The sequence below is a fragment of the Bombus fervidus genome, chromosome 12 (genome assembly GCF_041682495.2).
Source record: "Bombus fervidus isolate BK054 chromosome 12, iyBomFerv1, whole genome shotgun sequence".
In the NCBI taxonomy this organism is placed as follows: domain Eukaryota; kingdom Metazoa; phylum Arthropoda; class Insecta; order Hymenoptera; family Apidae; genus Bombus; species Bombus fervidus.
The window spans coordinates 8,860,027-8,879,117 of record NC_091528.1 but is presented as its reverse complement, the minus strand read 5'-3'; the positions used below and the strand labels follow the sequence as shown (position 1 = coordinate 8,879,117).

Here is a 19,091-nt window from a genome sequence, read left to right as displayed (position 1 = left end):
AGAATTAAAGTTAATTTCAAGAGGAAACATATGTGAAGGAACAACAGTAATCATGAAGATTTCAAAGACACAGCCTTTTACTGCAAGTTTTTATAAAAATTTTAGTACAATTCTTTATACACCATTTTTTGTAACATTTTATTGCGTCTATGTGGTGCATTAATAATAAATAAAATTTTCATGTCTGACTGCATATTTTACAGATTTCAGTAATACACGTAAGTAAAATATACTTATTCATGTTTTAGGACAATATTTAGAACACATTTAAATGAATATTATAAAAAACGTTCAAATATTTCATGATTGCATATCAGACTTAATTGTATCAGATATATCAATTTATAGTTATTTACTTAACACATTTATCAGAAACATATTTGTACAAGTACTGATAATATTATTAGGAAAGAACATATAGAAATAACTTATGTTTCTATTTAAGGACATTTTCGTTCTACTTGGCTTTTGCCGCTTTCTTCATATTCTTGGCTCGATATCCACATTTGTTGAAAAGTTCCAATTGAAGCCAAAATTGATCCACCGATCCAAGCTCCGAATCGCCGTTCAGCACATCCATTTACACTAATTAGTTTCAACCTCATACTAGATGGAATTCTCATGGAAAGATCTCGGTTTAAACGTTCCGGAAAGCCCTGTATGATATTATATAAATGTTAAAAATTATGAAAAATTGTTGATATGAAATTAACATTTTTTATTAATATATACCTGAATGAATGAATTGCCACCAGTCACGACAACACTACCATAAAGTGCTGGTCTTACATCAACGTCACACATGCCTACACTAGTTGTAACAATATGACCTACTCCTAACATAGTATTACCAACCATACCACCACGCATTTGTACCATACTGGGGTCAAAAAGTGCTTCTGGTATACGAAATCTTTCGCTTCCAAAATCCTTGAAATTTTATTTTATTGTTTTATTAAATATCTAACTATTCAATTTTTTTGATAATTATATAATACTTAATTTTTACCTGATGATATCCAGCAGGAAATTCATATTGAACTGCAGGAATTGTGGAAACAATTTTTTCATCATATGGAGTTTCTGATACTTGCAACACTGTAGCTTGGAAGTCCTGTATAAGTTTTTTTACCATATAATTATGCCAAGATTTAGTAACTTCAGGTAATCCCTTCTTTTTTACCCATCTTGGTTTTTCATGATCTTTAACAACTTCTTTGCTACCCACCATGTAAGAAGGGGACAAGTCAATGTCATTATCCTGTTATTATTTTGAAAATACAGTTATCCATCTTCTACACATAAAAGAATATTTACAATCATATTTATACCTGAAGAAATTGTCTGCATTGCATACTTATATAATCTCCTCCAAGTGGAGATTTAACTATTGCCTGTGTTAATACAAAACCGTCTTGAACTGGTACAGCAGAAGTGTGCGTTGCACCACTGTCAACTACAATACCAGTTGCTCTACCATTCGCAAAAGCAGCAAGAACTGCATTTTTGACAAGGAAATAGGCTGGTACATTATATTTCTCAAACATTAGTTCAGTTAGTTTTTCTCTTTTACTGCGTACATTCCAGGGAGATTCAGAAAACAATACTGGATGATATTCTGCATCTGACTGAATTACTTTAGAATAGGTATAATCTAAAACCTATTAAAACACATACTCAGATATATCTATATTTTATATACATGAAAATGAAATTTACTGCAGAATATTATATTTCTATATTACCTTCTCAAAATGATCCCAATCCTCAATCATCCCATCCTTCATGTAACTTACAACTTCCATATTTTTTCTTGGAACATGAAGTATAGTAGTATCAATATAATACTTGGTCCCAGATTGTGTAATATTGTTGTCTGGCTTTTTATCATCAATGTCCATTGGTTCTGTTTTTGTTGCTGTACAATTGCCATCTTCTCCTACACCTATAACTGCTGGAATTTCAGCTTTAGGGGTGTCTTCTTGAGCATAACCAACTCTTAAAGAATGATGACCCAAGTCAAATACTAAGGCTCCAATTTCATCTCCTCCATAAAGCATGCCGCCTGACATTTTGTTGATTTTAAAATATCTATGATAAGAATTAGATTGTTTCAATTGAAAAATCTTCCCTTAATAACATTTAAGTTTATATCATTAGAAAAAACTAGCCTTAAATATAGTTTTTTATAAAAATAATATAAATAATAAGTTTACTATAGACAAATTGGAGTGGTAACAAATATAATACTAACAAATTCGTGAATTACAAATAAATTTCTATCTCTCTCTTAACCTTAGAACTCACCGTAACTTTCTTACAAAAATAACTTAATGAAATTGCAAAAATACATGCATTTGACGACTACATGAACGTTTATTTACGTATTTCTTTTAAATACAACAGAAACATAACCTCAAATCAGAAAGACGCTTGATACCGCCACCATAAACATGGTCATCTCTAGATACACACAATCGAATTTTATAATCCTTAGATCTCCTCACATGTGTGTTTCGCATAAGAATTAAAATGGAGGTATATTAATAGTTTATTGTAAACAATTGTAAAATCACGCAGTAATATCATTTTTGTAACACAATTATAAAACAAAATAAGTGTATACAATATTTTTCGTATTACTTAATATTTCATTTACGTGACAAATAAGAAATTATAAATGAGATGTATAATATGTAATAACGATGAATGTTTTGAAAGAACTAAAATTACATTTAAAAATCATCTCCATGGAGAGACAGACGTATAGATTTTCCATTCTTAGAAATAATAAAAAAACATAGCTGGTTTTTAGGATTGTTTAAACCACCTGTTAATTCAGTAAAATCTCAATAATGCCGCTGTAATCGCGAGATGCCCACGAAATGGCGGCGCTAGTCAGAACGTCGGTAGACTTGAGACAATGAGGAGGTGTGTAGTTGTCTTTTAGCCATGTTCTGCCGTTGGATTCGCGATAGTGTTGTGGAAAAATGAGGTTTGTGGATGCTAGACTCAATCTGTCGTTTGATGCGCGACGGTGAGTCAAAAAAATTGGCATGTATTCGCTCGACAGGACATTGTATGCTCGTGCAGCAATCGTGTGAAGATACTACACTGGGTTTTTGTACGCGTCGGAGTCTGTGACACCCGTTGGCCCAATGGAGCCGCGTATTCTTCCTATCCCGTTGGCTTTGTTGACATTCATCGTATTGGGTAAGTCTAACTTGTTCTCGGTATAAAGATATGTTAATTTATATTATTTTTACCTGGAATAATGTATTTATCGTGAATTTCATTAAGATATCTTATTATTAGAAATTGATTTAAATCACTGGCACACTCACACGTATGAAAGGGAAAATGTAGTTGTCCGTGGAGGATAAGGTTGTCACTACCAGATATATTATGAAAACACTTTTTCATTTATTTCTATAGCTAAAAGTGCAAAGTGATTTTATTATATCTTATCTGATGTTTTATCGATGAGCATGGAAACGGGGAAACATCATTGCGTATCGTTTTACAGTTACCACTGTTTGCATCCCGTCTAATCTAGTAGTAAGCAAATATTTACGAAACCATTCTGCGATTTTCTGTTTACTAATCTCTTAATATTAGAGATTATGTCTTTGAAAATGCTTGAAACTTATAGCCTAGACTTCAAGCTGCAAAGTACTGATATAATTTTTTAGTCAAACGAGTAACAAAATTATGAATTCTAGATATTAATATACATTTAGGATCCGATTGTTAAATCTTATAAATCTACCTACGTATACACACATAGACGCGCACATAGAGAACGTTACAAATTGCAAAACAGAGATCGTTTATGTTTTTATTATGCGCAACATACTTTCATCAAGTAGAATTATTATGTAAGTAGTTGTTTAATTAAATCATTTATCACTGCGCAAGTTCGAATTAAATAACGAGCCATTTAAGAGTCGAGACTTTATATGTCGATCAAGACGAACGAATGTATGAACGATATCATCGTGTGTATGTGAGCAAGTATTTCTAACGATTAATGCTTATTTTGTTAGTGTTTTAAAAGATAAAGTTGAGAAGCACTGCATTTCGGGTGGCTATTATTGATGTAGAGAAGGATGGTAGTATAAGGGGGTGATTCGGGGTGTATTTCCGATTGCAACGATCTGGATGGAGACACATCCCTTGTCGTAATAACGAGAACTGTATAGGTCCCTTGATAAAAGTAACAATGAATTGGAAGAAATTTAAGCCAGAGCTAGAGATCGTTGTTCTACCGCATAGTACGCTACAAGCGAAAATAAAAGTTTCGGATTTCTATATTACAGATTCATTAAAGAGGTTACACCGCTGGAAGTATTTGTGTTTAAACACTTCAGCGGAGTATTCCAACAATGCGGCAGGCCTCTCCTTACGATTTTATCGTGATAGGAAATGCATGTGCTAAACATTCAGCGTCGCTATGTTAATCTATCTCAGCAGACCTACCCACGCAAAAAATTAAACGTTCTATTCTTTTTACCATCGCACCGTATGATAAAAATATGGCCAGAATTATCCCCCTTATTATTCTTTTTGTTTGCTTTGATCATTACATACGTTCGTCTAGTTAGATATAAAGATCCATTTCCGGCTCGTCATGGTGGAGAAGTATACAAACACTGAAAGGGGTCTTAAAAGGGTGCGTTCCTCAAATAAACCAGTTAACTTTGCCCGAGATACGATTATACTGATGTGCAGTAAACTGCAGAACAATTATGGATCAATGCAAACAGAAGTTTACTAGCATTGTGAACCCTCGAGTTTCGGTTCGATGAACTAAAACTCTATATTAATTGATCCAATGTGAAAAAAAGGATTGGAAATCTTTCCTTGTGTTTTTCCATTTTCTCTTATACAATGTGCGCATATAAGGACTTGTTCATGATGTATGTCCAGTGTACAAAGATCCACTCTAACGCTGGTAGCCCAAATACGGAATGGATCGTACAATATACAGGCGTTCAAATGTAATCCATGTAAAATGGTATTTACAAACGTGTGTATTCTGCGACTGATGTCGTAACGACACCTTAATGGTCAGCGCCCACGCGATGTATGTGCGTGCATTTTGATATATGGGGTGATTTACCTAAGATATTTTCTTTCATCTTGATAAAGAATTCTTAATTAATTTTAATCATTTACTTCGTTTCGATTATTTGATTTAAAAAGAAATTATACTCGTTCAAACGTGTAATACGGTAGCAATTCTATTACCGCTATACTAAGGTATAGATATGCATGTGAGTGTGTTATCCTTTCAAGGCAGTACGTTGCTTCCTTGATTCTCATTCTTCTTTGACGTTTCGTGGAACAGCACCTTGAACGGAAGTAACAGTCACGGTACAAAGAAGATAGGAGAGAGAAAGATGGAAGAATCCGGTTCGAGGAATAAATGTATCAATCGCAAAAATCAATCTTAGATTCCCGTGGCTTATCCATGCGTCTTAACGTCACCCGACAACCCCGACTTTGTAAACGATTAATTGATTTCCCTGTAGGAGGGTCGCAACATCTTTCTCCCCATCGTTTCCGATTCATCAGTATTTATGAGTCACTGTGTAGATTTGTCGTAACGCGATGTATATGTACCTTGCCTTCCTTCACGGTCTGTTCGTCACATGTCGAGTACTTTTACCGCGTTTTTCAACATTCTCCCTCCTTCCCTTGCCAACTTCTACAGAAGTACGAACTCGCTCCGCAAATTAATCCGCTCTGTGAAAAAATTCAGGAGATTTATTGACGCGCGGAAATTCATGAGAGGTGACGAATGCGTTCAAGTATTTGTGAATCGAAAAAAAGACAAGAAAAAGAAGGAGGTTAAATTATTTCTTACCAGGTAATTAAATTAAAAGATACAGTATGGTTATGGATATAGGGGGAAAGTACCATTCTCAAGTTATTCTACCGCAGTCATAATTGTTCTATGAAACTCAATAAAATGGTTGGCGATGCGAAATGATCCTTACGTCGATGACGTGAACCTTATTTTCAGGAAATTATCCGATACATCTAACTTGTTCGAGATAACATCAAGACTTGTAAGATTGTACGTGATACTCTCGTTTCCCTTCTTTCTCTCTCTTCTTCTGTGTGATTCTTAGTATTTCTTTCGCTCCCGTTATGCTACTAAACAAGATGTATAAACTGATGTCTGATAGAAAATAAGGTGCAGTGGTTGTTCCCGCGACAGATTTACCTCGCGTATGCATTGCAATGGTTTTCCTCTTGATCTATTTCGGTATGCCGTGCGGTAGGTTGTCGCCCGCGCTCATAAATCAAATAGTCAGACGGCGAACGGTTTATTTTCCTTGAGAATGCACCGTCGTGGCGCTATCGGGCGCCAAATTTCGCACGTTCCTTCCTTTCTCTTCTTCCGTTTTTCTTATTCCCTTTGAAGCATCCACTTTTACACTTTCGCAATAGGGATTAATGGGATTAATCTAGAGATACAAAACTATCAAAAGTTCGAAAATCGAAATATTTGAATAATAATTACTTTGTGCAAAATAATTTTAGTATTTTTGTAACCTATGACTTTAAATAAATCGATTGATATATAATATGTTACATTTCATGAAACTTCTCTTTTCAGCATCCACCTTTACACTTTCGCAATGATTAATGTTCAAGTAGTATAGTTAAGTTATAGATAACCATAATTTATGGTAAATCATTAAAATTCATAGTATTTCGTTTTACTTTGTATTTGACATTTTTCATGATTAGAATAATATAATCAAATTAAATTAAAAATTCCAAAATTAAGTAATCTAACCTATAATTGTTACGGTCCCCAATAACCTAATGATGCCACTTATGAATTAATGGGATTAATCTTGAAGCGTAAAAATATCAAAAGTTCAAGAACTATGTTCGAAAACCGCAAGCACTGATCCGATCAATTCAACGAAATAATTCATACTATTTCATAGGTTTTTTTTGATTAAGCACGAAGTTTGCTGCATTAGCGTGGTGGTAAAAATTGAAATTATCATTAGACACATGATATTGAAAAAACGACGAATAGAATTTGAACGAAGAAAAAAGTTTAATATGAAAGAGATATAAATTACTTCTGTCGATCGCTGAAGACGTGTTTGTTCCTCCGCGAAGGTTGCACAGGAAGGTGACAGACCACCGTGAGCGTGAAACTGTAACCCAATAACCGACAGTGCTTCTCAATTTTATCGAAGTATCGATTGAACTAGTTATTACTAAAATTGATACGATTACTCATTATTTTTTTAATATTTTTTAAGTAATTGTATAATGTTGATATTTGTTATGCTACTAAATACGGAATTGATCACTATTAGAAATATTTGACAATTTTGTGTACTATTAACTAGGGATCGTAACCATTATAAGCTAAATTAAAAAAGTTATGGTATAAGAATTCATATCTTAGTTTAAATGATTTTGATTATGAATAACCATTATAGATAGTTAAAATCCTTTTCGATATTTTTCATGAAATTTTGAGAATAACTGTTATTTTTAGTCTCTGTTATTATCAGATTCGTTGTTGATAATTTACAGAAATTCTGACATAAAAATTCGCTACTTTCTACTATTAGGATAACCAAAAGAATTGAAAGATTGCTTTCAAATATCTAGCTTTGTATCCCTAACTATTATTAATTTGAATAAATATAAGGAATTCTCCTTTCCTTGGGGTTATTGATACCTGACCATATTTGGAATTATGAAAAAGAAGTAATATTACATTAATGGCGTATTAAGTAAAATTATTTCAATATGCCTACAAGGGTTTTGTAACATTTTCATTCATAGAGCTTCTTAATATTTTTTCAACGGCTTTTCCTTGATAAGAAAGTTCAGAGATGAGTTACCTGTACCGAAAGATCATTGGTCGGAGAAAATTTTCGCAATTATCTGCGTATAATGCGACTCTTTTAAAAAGAAGATTCTTAAGAATTTCTTGAGAGAACTCTAACGAGCTGGCTAGAATTCTTCGGCCGTGTCGATCTTTAAGGTCTGCTGCGTGAATGTAGATAAAGAAACAAAACCATTTAATACGAAATATCTCATTGTTAAACAATATTTTAAATAATTGAAACGCCGCGATAAATTGCCAACGAATTTACACGTTCTTAACTTCATAAAGAGATATTCAGAAATTCTTTTTGTTCGTTGTTATTTGTTCTGTAAAAAGAAATAATCCGTAAGCATATCGATTGCTTGGAATTAAACAATAGGGTCTAGGCATTCACTGGAAATCATTCGCATCGCGTCCCATAAAATGGCTCCTTCAGATTTTTCTTATTTCTTTGTTCTGACAAAGAATTATTCAGAAAAGATGTTGAATCGTCCTGCGTGGTCGTTCTATACGTGGTATCGGGCGATCGCAAAGCCCCACAAAAGAAAGAAAAGAAAGGAAAAAAAGAAGAATTTAGGCACTCGGCTCGGGTGTCTCGTTAAAGGGCTAAAGGGTGCTTGCGTAGGGTTGCCGACCCTTCATCCCCACTCTTCTCTTCAGTTACTTTACAACACACTCGTATCTCACCTCTTATACCTAAACCTCTAATAATTTTTTCAACATGTACCATTATGATACTTATCCACCTACGCACGTATGAGATAACTTACCAAACACAATTGAGACTTGATGATGTTATGGCTATAATGTTATCCTTTATCCCTCTGTTAGTTGGTAAGATAGATGCTCATTAAAACTTTCCTTTACAAAATTTTTGTAGCAATTTTTGTAGAAATCTCAGAAATCTCTATCCTTAATTTTATTTGTTAAGAATTATAATTAAAAATAGTATTTTCTTGTAACAGCTAATGCAGGTGGATTGTATTTTACTATCGAGCCACAAGATGTAGTGGTTGAACAGGGAAGTCCTGCTAGATTAGATTGTGAAGCAAAAAGTGATTTTGGAAAACCCAGTATACAGTGGAGAACTGACGATGGACAACCGATTAATTTTATTGGAGATAGTTACCGGTAAGGGTATTAAGGTCTAAAACGATATTACTTTGTTCTTAGATGAAGGTTTTCTTTTATCATGCCTTTTTCTTTTTATAGATCTCAATTAGCTAATGGATCTTTGTATATAAATAGTGTTTATGGCAGTAGTCTGGAATTGACTGGAAGCTATCAATGTTTAGCTTCTGTAGATGATGTTGGAGCTATTGTTTCTCGAACTGCCACAATTAAAATTGCAAGTTAGTATTTAGGGCCAATATAAGGTTTTCAAGTTATTATGAATCAAGATCATGTAAAAAATGTTGTTTTAAAGGTTTGCCAGGATTTGAAAGAGAACCTCAAGATACTATGGTTTATCCAGGACAAATTGCATATTTAAGTTGTACACTTCTCACATCCTCCAGTTCATTGACTATACAATGGTTAAAAGATGAACATCCATTGCTGCTTGATGATAGAATGACAATTTTGCCATCAGGTGCATTAGAAATTGATGATGTTAATATACAAGATATTGGATCATACAGGTGTAATGTTAGTAGTTATGGACAAAGTAGATTCAGTAACAAAGCACAATTAGGATTGTTAACAAGTGATATTGGTTAGTGTAAATTTTTAAACATAATCTCTATAAACTAGCAGATATTAATTTGTTACCTGCTGCCATAGATCAAGAAAGTACTCCACCAGTCTTTATTGCTAAGCCATTACAACAAATGACTATTGAAGAATCAACAGTCACACTTGAATGTGCTGCCAATGGCTACCCAAAACCAAGTATACTTTGGTTGAAAGATGGTGTTGCCATTGATTTAGCATCTTTTCAATCTAGGTATGCAGTCAAGATGTACATAAGATGAAGAAGTTAAATGTTTAAGCTTCTTTTTTAATTGTTTAGGTACAGTAGAGTTGCTGCTTCCAGTCTTGTGATCAGTAATGTTCAAGAAATAGATGATGGTTCTTATCAATGTCGTGCAGAAAATGAAGTTGAAACATTAGATGCAGCTGCTGATTTAATTGTACAAGGTATTCTAGCTTCACTATCAGTATTTCCACATGTTCATTTTATTTTACACTATTTGATGCTATATCATTGTTTTATTACCTATATAGTTCCACCAAGATTTATTAGAAAGCCAGAAGATAAGGTAGCTAGTGAAAATCAAGATTTAGAATTTGAATGTGAAATTTATGGGAAGCCAGAACCGAAAATTACATGGCTCAAAAATGGAGAACGTATTACCTTAAGCGCATACTGGCAAATTGTGAATGGGTATGTTTACTAACTATCACTGAAAATGGATCAAAATAATTCATAGAGTACAAGAAATTGAAATAAATGTTTCTTTTTTAGTTACAATCTTAGAATTAACGGCCTACTACCGATAGATGCTGGAATCTTCCAATGCATAGGAACAAATTCTGCTGGAAGTGTACAAGCTGCAGCACGTTTAACAATTAATCAGCCTAGTGAGTTCTGCAATTGAAATTATCTATATTCAATTTCCTATATGTACAATCTAAATAATTTTTTGTAGTAAAATTTACTTTTGCGTTTATTTAATATATTTATTAGTTTATACATTTTTTATTTATTTATTTGAGAGCATAATGTATATTATATTTAATTTCTATTTTTTTTATACAAATTTTAATTTAATTATTTTCCATTTGTGTTTCCTCCTTTTTTAACTGTGTTGCATGCTAACACATGTATTCAGAAAAGGCAAATCCCCATAAATCAACTACCCCAAAGACAGTTCCTAAAAAGAAGTTACTATTGCATCGGCAATTGTATAATAAAACGTGGCAGCACCCAAGTACCCTTTTAGGTCACACAATGTCTGCATTTACCCCCAATCCACCACTTTCCATTGGTCCCTCTGATGACCCTGCAGATCTGCCTGGATCTGTTAAATTTCCTAATTCCCTTTACGACCCAAAATCCCATTTTGTAGATGACACAGACAGCTTGGAGTCGATAGAAGGAAGTGTCCCGTCAGCACCAAGGAATTTAAGTCACGTCATTGTCACTGCTAGATTCGTAACTTTACGGTGGCAAGAACCCGAAAATAGAAATGGAGAGATTCTAAATTACTATATTTATTACAAACAAGAAGGTGTTCAAAGGTGACGATTAGTTCCTCGATAAATGCACTTATGGTTCGTGTTTAGTTGCGTCTCCAATACAATAGTAAAATCTTACAGAGAACGAGTTACTCATAGACAACAAAAATTAGAGGCAGTAATACAGGGTTTACAACCAAGTATGACGTATCAATTTCGAGTGGTCGCCGTGAATGAAAGAGGGATGTCCGGAATGTCCAGCGAAATATTACAAGTTACCACACTTACTGAGGTCTGTCTATAATTTCTAATATTGAGGTCTGTGTAATAAATTAAACGTATTATTCCATGACCGAAGTATTACAAACTTATTATTGCAATAGGCCAATGTCCCTGGACCTCCACTGAATTTAGAGGGACATGCTACAAGCAGTGTGAGCATTGCGTTATCTTGGGAAAAGCCACAAGTAGTCAATGGAAGAATTTCTAAATACATAATTACATTTGTAGAGGTATATCGGTTTGAATAAAAGATATTAATAATTACGTAATATAATGTATTAAATGTCAAATTTTGAATATTTTACTTAAAGGGTGACAATGAGGACATAACGCGTGAAACTACTAGTACGATGCACGAATTAGTAGATCTCGTGCCTTATACGGAATATAGTATTAAAGTTCAGGCTGTAAACGAGAACGGTCCTGGCGTATTTAGTAGAGATATCGTAGTCCGGACTTATAGTGCACAACCTACTCAACCACCACACAATGTTACAGTAGAACCAGTTAGTCCTACAGTGCGTATTACATTTAGAGTTCCATAGATAAAAACATTGAATAATTTTCGAATATTATTGTATAGCTTTTTGGTATTTTTGTTTTTAGAGCATTATAATAAGATGGGAACCGCCACTCGAAGGACAAAATGGAATTGTCACTGGTTATAAAATTCGTTATCGTCGTTACGATCGCGGTTCACAGCCGGTAACTATAACAACTGAAGGAAATCAACGTTCACGAGTACTCACTGGACTTGAAAAACATGTTGTTTATCAAGTTCGTATATGTGCCTTAAACGTTAATGGAACTGGACCTTGGACAGAATGGATACAGATAGAAACATACGAAACCGAATCTGATGAAAACAGAGTGCCAAATACACCCAGCAACTTAAGAAGTTAGTAAGCTCTTAAAACTTTTTATGTTACTGTGAGCTTTAATTCATATATGTTAAACATATTTTTTGTTTATATATTTACAGCAAAAGTAATGTCTGATTATATACAAGTTTTTTGGAATCCACCGAAAGATCAAAGTATTAAAGTAAAGGGATATAAACTTGGATGGGGAAAGGGAGTCCCTGATGTTGAAGTTCGACTTCTTGATGGAAAAGAACGGTCTTTTACTATAGATCAATTAGGTGAATAGTCAAATTTGTAGTTTCATGAAGTCATAAACATGTTAGATATGTTATATTATCTTTCTTTTTTTATTTAGAACCAATCACTGAGTATGTTATATCACTAAGAGCAACGAATGATGCTGGCGATGGTCAACCAGCATATGCAAACGTGAGAACTACGGAACGTTCTGTATCTGAATTTTCTGTGCCTTTACTACCGCCTGTTGGTCTTAAAGCCGCTGTTCTGTCTGACACTACAGTCGTATTATACTGGACTGATACAACCTTGCCAAAAACTCAAGTATGTAAATGTTTATATTAATATATTATACTAAATTAGGAAACCTTATTAAAAAGAAATAATAACATTACAGTTCGTAACGGATAATCGATATTACGTAGCACGTTATACGTCACATCATCATAGCAGCAACCCTCGTTATAAATATCATAATGCAACTGATCTTAATTGCATGATAAATGATTTAAAACCCAATACAATATATGAATTTGCAGTCAAGCTTGTTAAGGTATTTATAATTTATTATTTCGAAGAATATCTAATTATACATAAGGGTATTTAAATAACTTAGTAATTATTTAGGGAAAACGAGAATCACTATGGAGTATGGTTGTTACGAATCAAACTCAAGAAGCTGCACCTAGTTCCGCGCCCAGGGATTTGATGATTCAGAGTATCGGAGACCGTCCAACTTCAGTTTTAGTGCGTTGGCAACCTCCTAAACAACCAAATGGACCAATTACAGGTACTCATTAATACTTTTAATAGTAGTGTAAAGTGTATAATAATAATGATGCATACATTTGTTTCAGGATATATTACTTTTTATTCGATTGATAATACGAAATGGGATCGTGATTGGTTATTGGAAGCCGTAGTTGGAGATAAAACTGAGTGCATCGTGAAGGGCCTCCAACCAAGTACAACCTACTACTTCAAGATCCAAGCACGGAATTCAAAAGGATATGGTCCTTTTTCTACAACTGTTCCATTCAAGACGCCTCAAAGTAAGCATTTAATTCTTATAAGTCCATATGCACGTACTACACGATCTTTTTAGTTTCGAAAGTTTGTTCAGTGTTCCGTATATAGTGCTATTTATAGTGACTACTATATCTTTTTATCTCTTCATATCGTATGTGTTATGTCGGTGTCTTATTACTATATTTTTTTATTTCTATGCTAGGCAGTGGTATGGATGTCTATGATGAATTGCATGATCGAGGTAAGACATTATTCTTCTTTAGTTTTTTGTTTTTAGCATAGCATGTACTTTAAAGTGTAAATTGAGTGATGAGAGGTAATGTAAATATTGCATTGTGATTGCACTATCATCAATATTACCGTCGTTACTGTTACAACTACTAAACATTGGAATTAATTTACAGATGGACGTGGACTTTCAAATATATTAATCTACATTATTGTGGGTTGTTCTATTGTTCTTATCACTGGTATAGTAGTGGTGGTTGTAGTTGTATGTTGCAAGCGCAATCCAGATTCGCCTGATAGGAAGAAAGGGTATGTATTATATATATATTTACAATATGTTTTGTATAACATTATTTTTACAAAAATTACAACTGTAATGTGTAGATATATGAAAGACACAAATCAAAAAACAAACATTAAACCGCCCGATTTGTGGATTCATCATGATCAAATGGAATTGAAAGCTCTTGAGAAATCTTCAATAAATGGAGAGGCATCTACTAGCGGTGTAGCTAGTAATACCTTACCTAGATCAAATAACCAGGATTATAATCAAGAGAATGTGCATGGAAATTCTAGTTCATTGGATAAACGTACTTACGTACCAAGTTACATGGGTAAGTTATTGAAAACAATATTTTTCAACGAAACACTTCATCACATCAAACACAATACTTACAAGATTTTATTTATTTCATTAAATTTTTAGCTCTCCATATATTTTATTATGGTTATACAAATAAATTTAATACCATTTCTAACATAATTAGGTAGTTTTAATGATTTTTTATTCGCCATTAGAACCTCGGTTAAGATTTTTTAGAAAGAAAATTCTATTTTGTTTATCATTTTCCTGATTTTTGTATTCGGTTTATGTTTACTCACTCAACATTAGGTAACACTGATGAGAAGTGCTCAACCCTGAGTAGACAACATAGTCGAGGAAGCCATAAACCTAAACTCATTACACTTCCCGTTGACAGTGCATCTTTACATCAACGTAAGTAATATTAAAATTAAGCGAGGAGATGTAATGTCTTGTGACTATAGTATATAATATTGATTTGTATACAATAATATTAATAAAATATAATCTCTTAAGCTGTATGACAAAGTACTGAACTTGTTACAGCTATAGCGACGGCCACACCGATCGTAAACACAAGCATGTCACAGCCAACAATTCATACGTCATGCAGTGATACGCCATCCGTGAGACAGAATTATCCTCGAACTGTAGCACAATACAGTTTAAGTCGAGCACACATTACTTTAGAACCAACACCGGAATCGAGTCCAGACTCTTGTAATATTTCAACTTCGTATGAACCAATGCAAAGTCAAGTAAGATTCTTATATAGTTGGTAATAAACACTTAAATAAAGAATCTTGTTTCATATAAATTATTTGTATTTAAAGCAATTATCATATGGTACAAGTGGTCAGTCCTATAGTGGAAATACTCAATACGCTTCAGGACACTATAGCAATAATAATCAACCATCAAGTGTAGGTGGTGGAGTTGATGGTGGTAGCGGTAGTAAAAGGATGCAAGGACATCCTTTGAAAAGTTTTAGCGTGCCAGCACCTCCACCTCAATCTGCACCTTCAACACCAGCCCAACAAAAACACGGCGGTGAGCCCTTGTTTATTGTTTTTATAGCCTATCTCATCTTGCATGTGTATTATGATATTTTTTGTTGTGTTCTTTAGTTTCTCAAGTAACAGTAAGACCTACGATGTCTGGAAGTCCATACAAGAAACCACAAAGTTCTACACAGTTAGCAAAGAATCGATTAGCCTCAGTTTCAAATCCGGTGCACACTTCGGAAGAAGTTGAACGGTTGAAGGTAATTTTTTAATTTTATATCATAGTGTTATAAAGGAAAGATAAAGGAATTTTAACTACTTTTATTATTCGATTATCATTCGATCATGAGATAAGATGCTGAACTATTTGTTTTTATTTTTTGCAGCCTTCTTACAGTACAGAAGAATTAAATCAAGAGATGGCTAATTTAGAAGGCCTTATGAAAGACCTAAATGCCATAACAGCATCTGAATTTGAGTGCTAGAAAAGGTTCCTAAACCTTGTGCCATCTCAATTCAATAGACTGCAATGATACATTCTCAATGTTAGTACCTGAGAAATAGATGTAACAATTATGTTACACGTCGAAACTCTTGACGAAGTCTATATGCAAAAAAACATAATTGGCAGTGAATAATCGATGACCGATGAACGGCCTCGATATCGAACTTTTCGAACAATTCATTTGAAATCCCAGTGATATTGGACTAGAACGAGTTCTTTCCTAGTCAATTTGCTTTTTCCTCTGGTACTAACGTTGCTTTTTACGATAAAATGCAAAGTATACTTGCCAATGTATTCTGACACTGCCACATTCTTGTAGCGAATTTGTATTTTGCAAGAACGTTGAGTAGTATGGTTTGAAAGTGTTGATGAAAGAATTGAACATTTTATTACGGACTTTTAACGGTGTATTTTTGTGCATACGGTGTGTACAAGTCAATCTAAATGGAAGGAAATGGTAAGTTCGATTCTTATCGATGATCTTTCAACGCGAATAGATTATGTTAAATTAATAATTCAATGAATTCACAGCGAAGAGAAACGGTTTGAATGTTTTTTCAATTTTTATACGTGAGAAAGTGATGGGTAATTTCGCGATTATCTTTTATATGCATCATAAAAAAAGTAACGATCTTGCCTAAAAAAGCGAAAAACAAAAGAATTCGTATTGCATCCAAAAACTCACGCGCTCTTTGCCATGATTTTGTAACTTATACCCATAAGAGAGAGTACATTTTATATATCAGTAATATCGACTGCCATACTTACGCTTAGGATGGCTAGATCACGTGAGTCTCTTAATCGAACAATTAATGGTTCATTACACATAAGGCGGACAGTAGGAATATATTTTCTATTTTTTTATCCGTCAGAATGTTTTTCATAACATTTTATCAATGTTCGATAATAGGTTTTATACGGTATGGTACTTTCAAGTTAGTTATTTTAGTATTAGTCGATTAAAACACAATAAGTCATCAAGAAGTTTCACCAATTTTATATTATTTATAAACATTGGAACGTTGCCTGTAATTTGACGAATATTTAACAGGCTGAAATACTTCTCATTTATACAAAATCTCAACGTTTTTGAACACTGTGTAATGGCCTTAAAACATTTTTGTATTAAGTTGACCTATACTCAGTGGCTTTGGCAGCTTAATAAGGAACTCTGTTCCTATTTACGGAAGAACGTACGCGTATACTTTTAAAGCAACAATGTAGTATTACGATCTCATTGAGAAATTATTTTAGGGTTACAAGTGAACATCGAGTATGGGTATTATAATAAGCTGTATAGCATACGAGAATTAAGAATTTGAATATCGCGCGTCTTGTCGTAAGAATCTCATGTATCGATTACACGATACGTTTTCAGCGAGATATCGATAGTATCGATAGTGTTTATATATTTAAAATTTCGATAGTTCGTTTAACTTTTAAATAAGCATTATGTTTCTAACGTCCAGTTAAGGTACGTAAGTCGGTCTAATTAATAGAATTAAATTAAATTTTAGAGTCGTTTTTGCAAACTATTTTTTACCCAATATTTAGAAATTGCTATTTGTAAGTACTATATGTTATTTCGTTTGAATAGATTTCAACAGCACAGCTATTGATGACTTGCAATAGTGCAGGTACATTGCAAGAAATGATAACAATCGAATTTCTCTGTCATATTCGAAACGATGACGACGGACAGATTGTCACATAGGATATTAAAGCGGCAGTTCTTTGACCATATCCGTCGAGACACATAGTTAATACATATTTCCTTCCAGTGCTAGGAATCTGCTACGTAATAAATTTTTTACAATGTTTTATTGCGGTATATACGCAGGTCTCTTTAGTATTAATAAAAGAGAGACCTTGGGAGATGCAGGATAAAAGTAATGATTCTAACTTGAGACATATAAGAAGAAATGCGATCAGGTAATTTCTCATGTAGTATTCCGTGCTATACCACCTTTTTAAGCACTTTTGTATTTTCTTAACTTTGAATATAATTGTACAAAAGTCCAACGCGTAAAGGACAATGCACCAAGACTCCCGTTGCGGCAAAGCCTAATATGGAAAATAGTACAAAGCAATATGTGATACTCTATTGTTTGTGATGCAATGCCAGTCGTGAATTATACGAAAGAAATGATCGGCTCGTCCAGAGTATTACATATTACTCGAATATTTGCTGCTAGACGGGAAGTATACCATTCATCTTGAGCAACGCGAAGCGAACTTCTTTTATCGTCGGCTTAGCTCTGATTAGAGAGTTATTCAAACTAGTATTAAGATATATGTATTCGCTACAATGCACGATTTCGATTCATTCTCATCTCCTGTCTCGAATATTACAGATTTCTTGGATAGAGAAAATATTACGAACAAAGTGGCTGTACGCTTAATAGAGCAAAAATAATTCTAAGTAATTTTCGAATGTTTTTCGTTTATGTCGAAATCGGAGATATTTTATAAATGTTTTAAGATTGGCACAATGGAACTGTGTGAGTACATGTGAGCTATACCGATAAGAAAAGAACCGCTTGTATATTAAATATATATATAAAATTTGTAACTATTGCGTGATTCAAAGGGCGATTTAGCCCTTTGTAATTAAAAAGAAAGGAACGGGCCTATAAAAAGGCCTGCAGAAATATTTTACCACAAAAGTATAGTAGATATATATAAAATATATATTTATCTATGTAAAATTATTATTTATTGATTTTTATGTATACTGAAGATATTGAGGATAAATGAATATTGCAAGATGCTAGAGGCTGGTTGGTTTTAATCATTTCCATTGATATATCGTTGTGATCATTGCTATCATTGTCATTATCATTACATGTCATTCTATTCATTGTCATTCATTATTCTTCTCTTCGATCAGTGTCTTATGAATTTGTTAGGATTAGTATGAAAGTTCGGCGGTAATCGGAGACTAAAAAAGAAGCTACATGCCACTGATGTATGTATATAGATAGAACACCGCTACTTTATAAAATAATTAAGTATTTATATACATATACATATAGCCATTATAAAATATAATTATTATATTTGTACAATACATATAAGGCAGCCATCTCTAATGAAACATTCATAACAAGTGTGTGATAATATTTGTAAAACTTGATATCCAATAAACAATCTTATGTTCTTTACAAATTATCATTTCAGTTCTTTTTTGTGCTAGGTGAAGGAGAAATCGCAGATGTTGAGAAAAGGAGATATAAAGACATATGAGATCCTGCCTTTCTTCCAGTTTCAATATCATCCAATAATTGCTGTAGCAGAATTA

The 19,091-nt window shown here is 33.4% G+C and overlaps 2 protein-coding genes and 1 long non-coding RNA gene across 7 annotated transcripts; 1 reads left to right on the top strand and 2 right to left on the bottom strand.

Moving 5' to 3' along the window:
• Positions 1-59: 59 nt before the first annotated feature.
• On the bottom strand, positions 60-2,470 carry Bap55 (Brahma associated protein 55kD). Its single transcript, XM_072014092.1, has 6 exons — positions 2,308-2,470; positions 1,746-2,091; positions 1,332-1,661; positions 1,010-1,261; positions 733-930; positions 60-656 (listed from the first exon to the last, which is right to left on the bottom strand). Exons 2-6 carry the CDS (start codon positions 2,070-2,072, stop codon positions 441-443), a joined length of 1,323 nt encoding a protein of 440 aa, XP_071870193.1. The 5' UTR covers positions 2,073-2,091; positions 2,308-2,470; the 3' UTR covers positions 60-440.
• Positions 2,471-2,879: 409 nt separating this feature from the next.
• On the top strand, positions 2,880-18,958 carry Fra (neogenin protein frazzled). Of its 5 annotated transcripts, none has more exons than XM_072014063.1 (27): positions 2,880-2,995; positions 3,094-3,213; positions 8,842-9,007; positions 9,089-9,228; positions 9,303-9,590; positions 9,659-9,821; positions 9,888-10,015; positions 10,103-10,262; positions 10,344-10,459; positions 10,711-11,119; positions 11,198-11,348; positions 11,440-11,568; positions 11,650-11,856; positions 11,945-12,236; positions 12,321-12,479; positions 12,557-12,762; positions 12,836-12,991; positions 13,066-13,228; positions 13,296-13,490; positions 13,670-13,708; positions 13,872-14,004; positions 14,080-14,312; positions 14,591-14,695; positions 14,828-15,039; positions 15,115-15,331; positions 15,409-15,545; positions 15,672-18,958. In XM_072014063.1, the coding sequence occupies exons 2-27, from the start codon at positions 3,159-3,161 to the stop codon at positions 15,768-15,770; spliced, it is 4,458 nt and encodes a 1,485-aa protein (XP_071870164.1). In that variant the 5' UTR covers positions 2,880-2,995; positions 3,094-3,158; the 3' UTR covers positions 15,771-18,958. The 5 variants fall into 5 exon arrangements, with proteins under 5 accessions (XP_071870164.1, XP_071870163.1, XP_071870166.1 ...); XM_072014062.1 differs by having other exon boundaries at positions 3,074-3,213; XM_072014065.1 differs by lacking the exon at positions 2,880-2,995 and having other exon boundaries at positions 3,002-3,213; positions 10,948-11,119.
• On the bottom strand, positions 3,343-7,190 carry LOC139992851 (uncharacterized). Its single transcript, XR_011801213.1, has 4 exons — positions 7,110-7,190; positions 6,233-6,476; positions 5,870-6,162; positions 3,343-5,748 (listed from the first exon to the last, which is right to left on the bottom strand). It is a non-coding gene; the product is annotated as an uncharacterized lncRNA (long non-coding RNA).
• Positions 18,959-19,091: the final 133 nt, after the last annotated feature.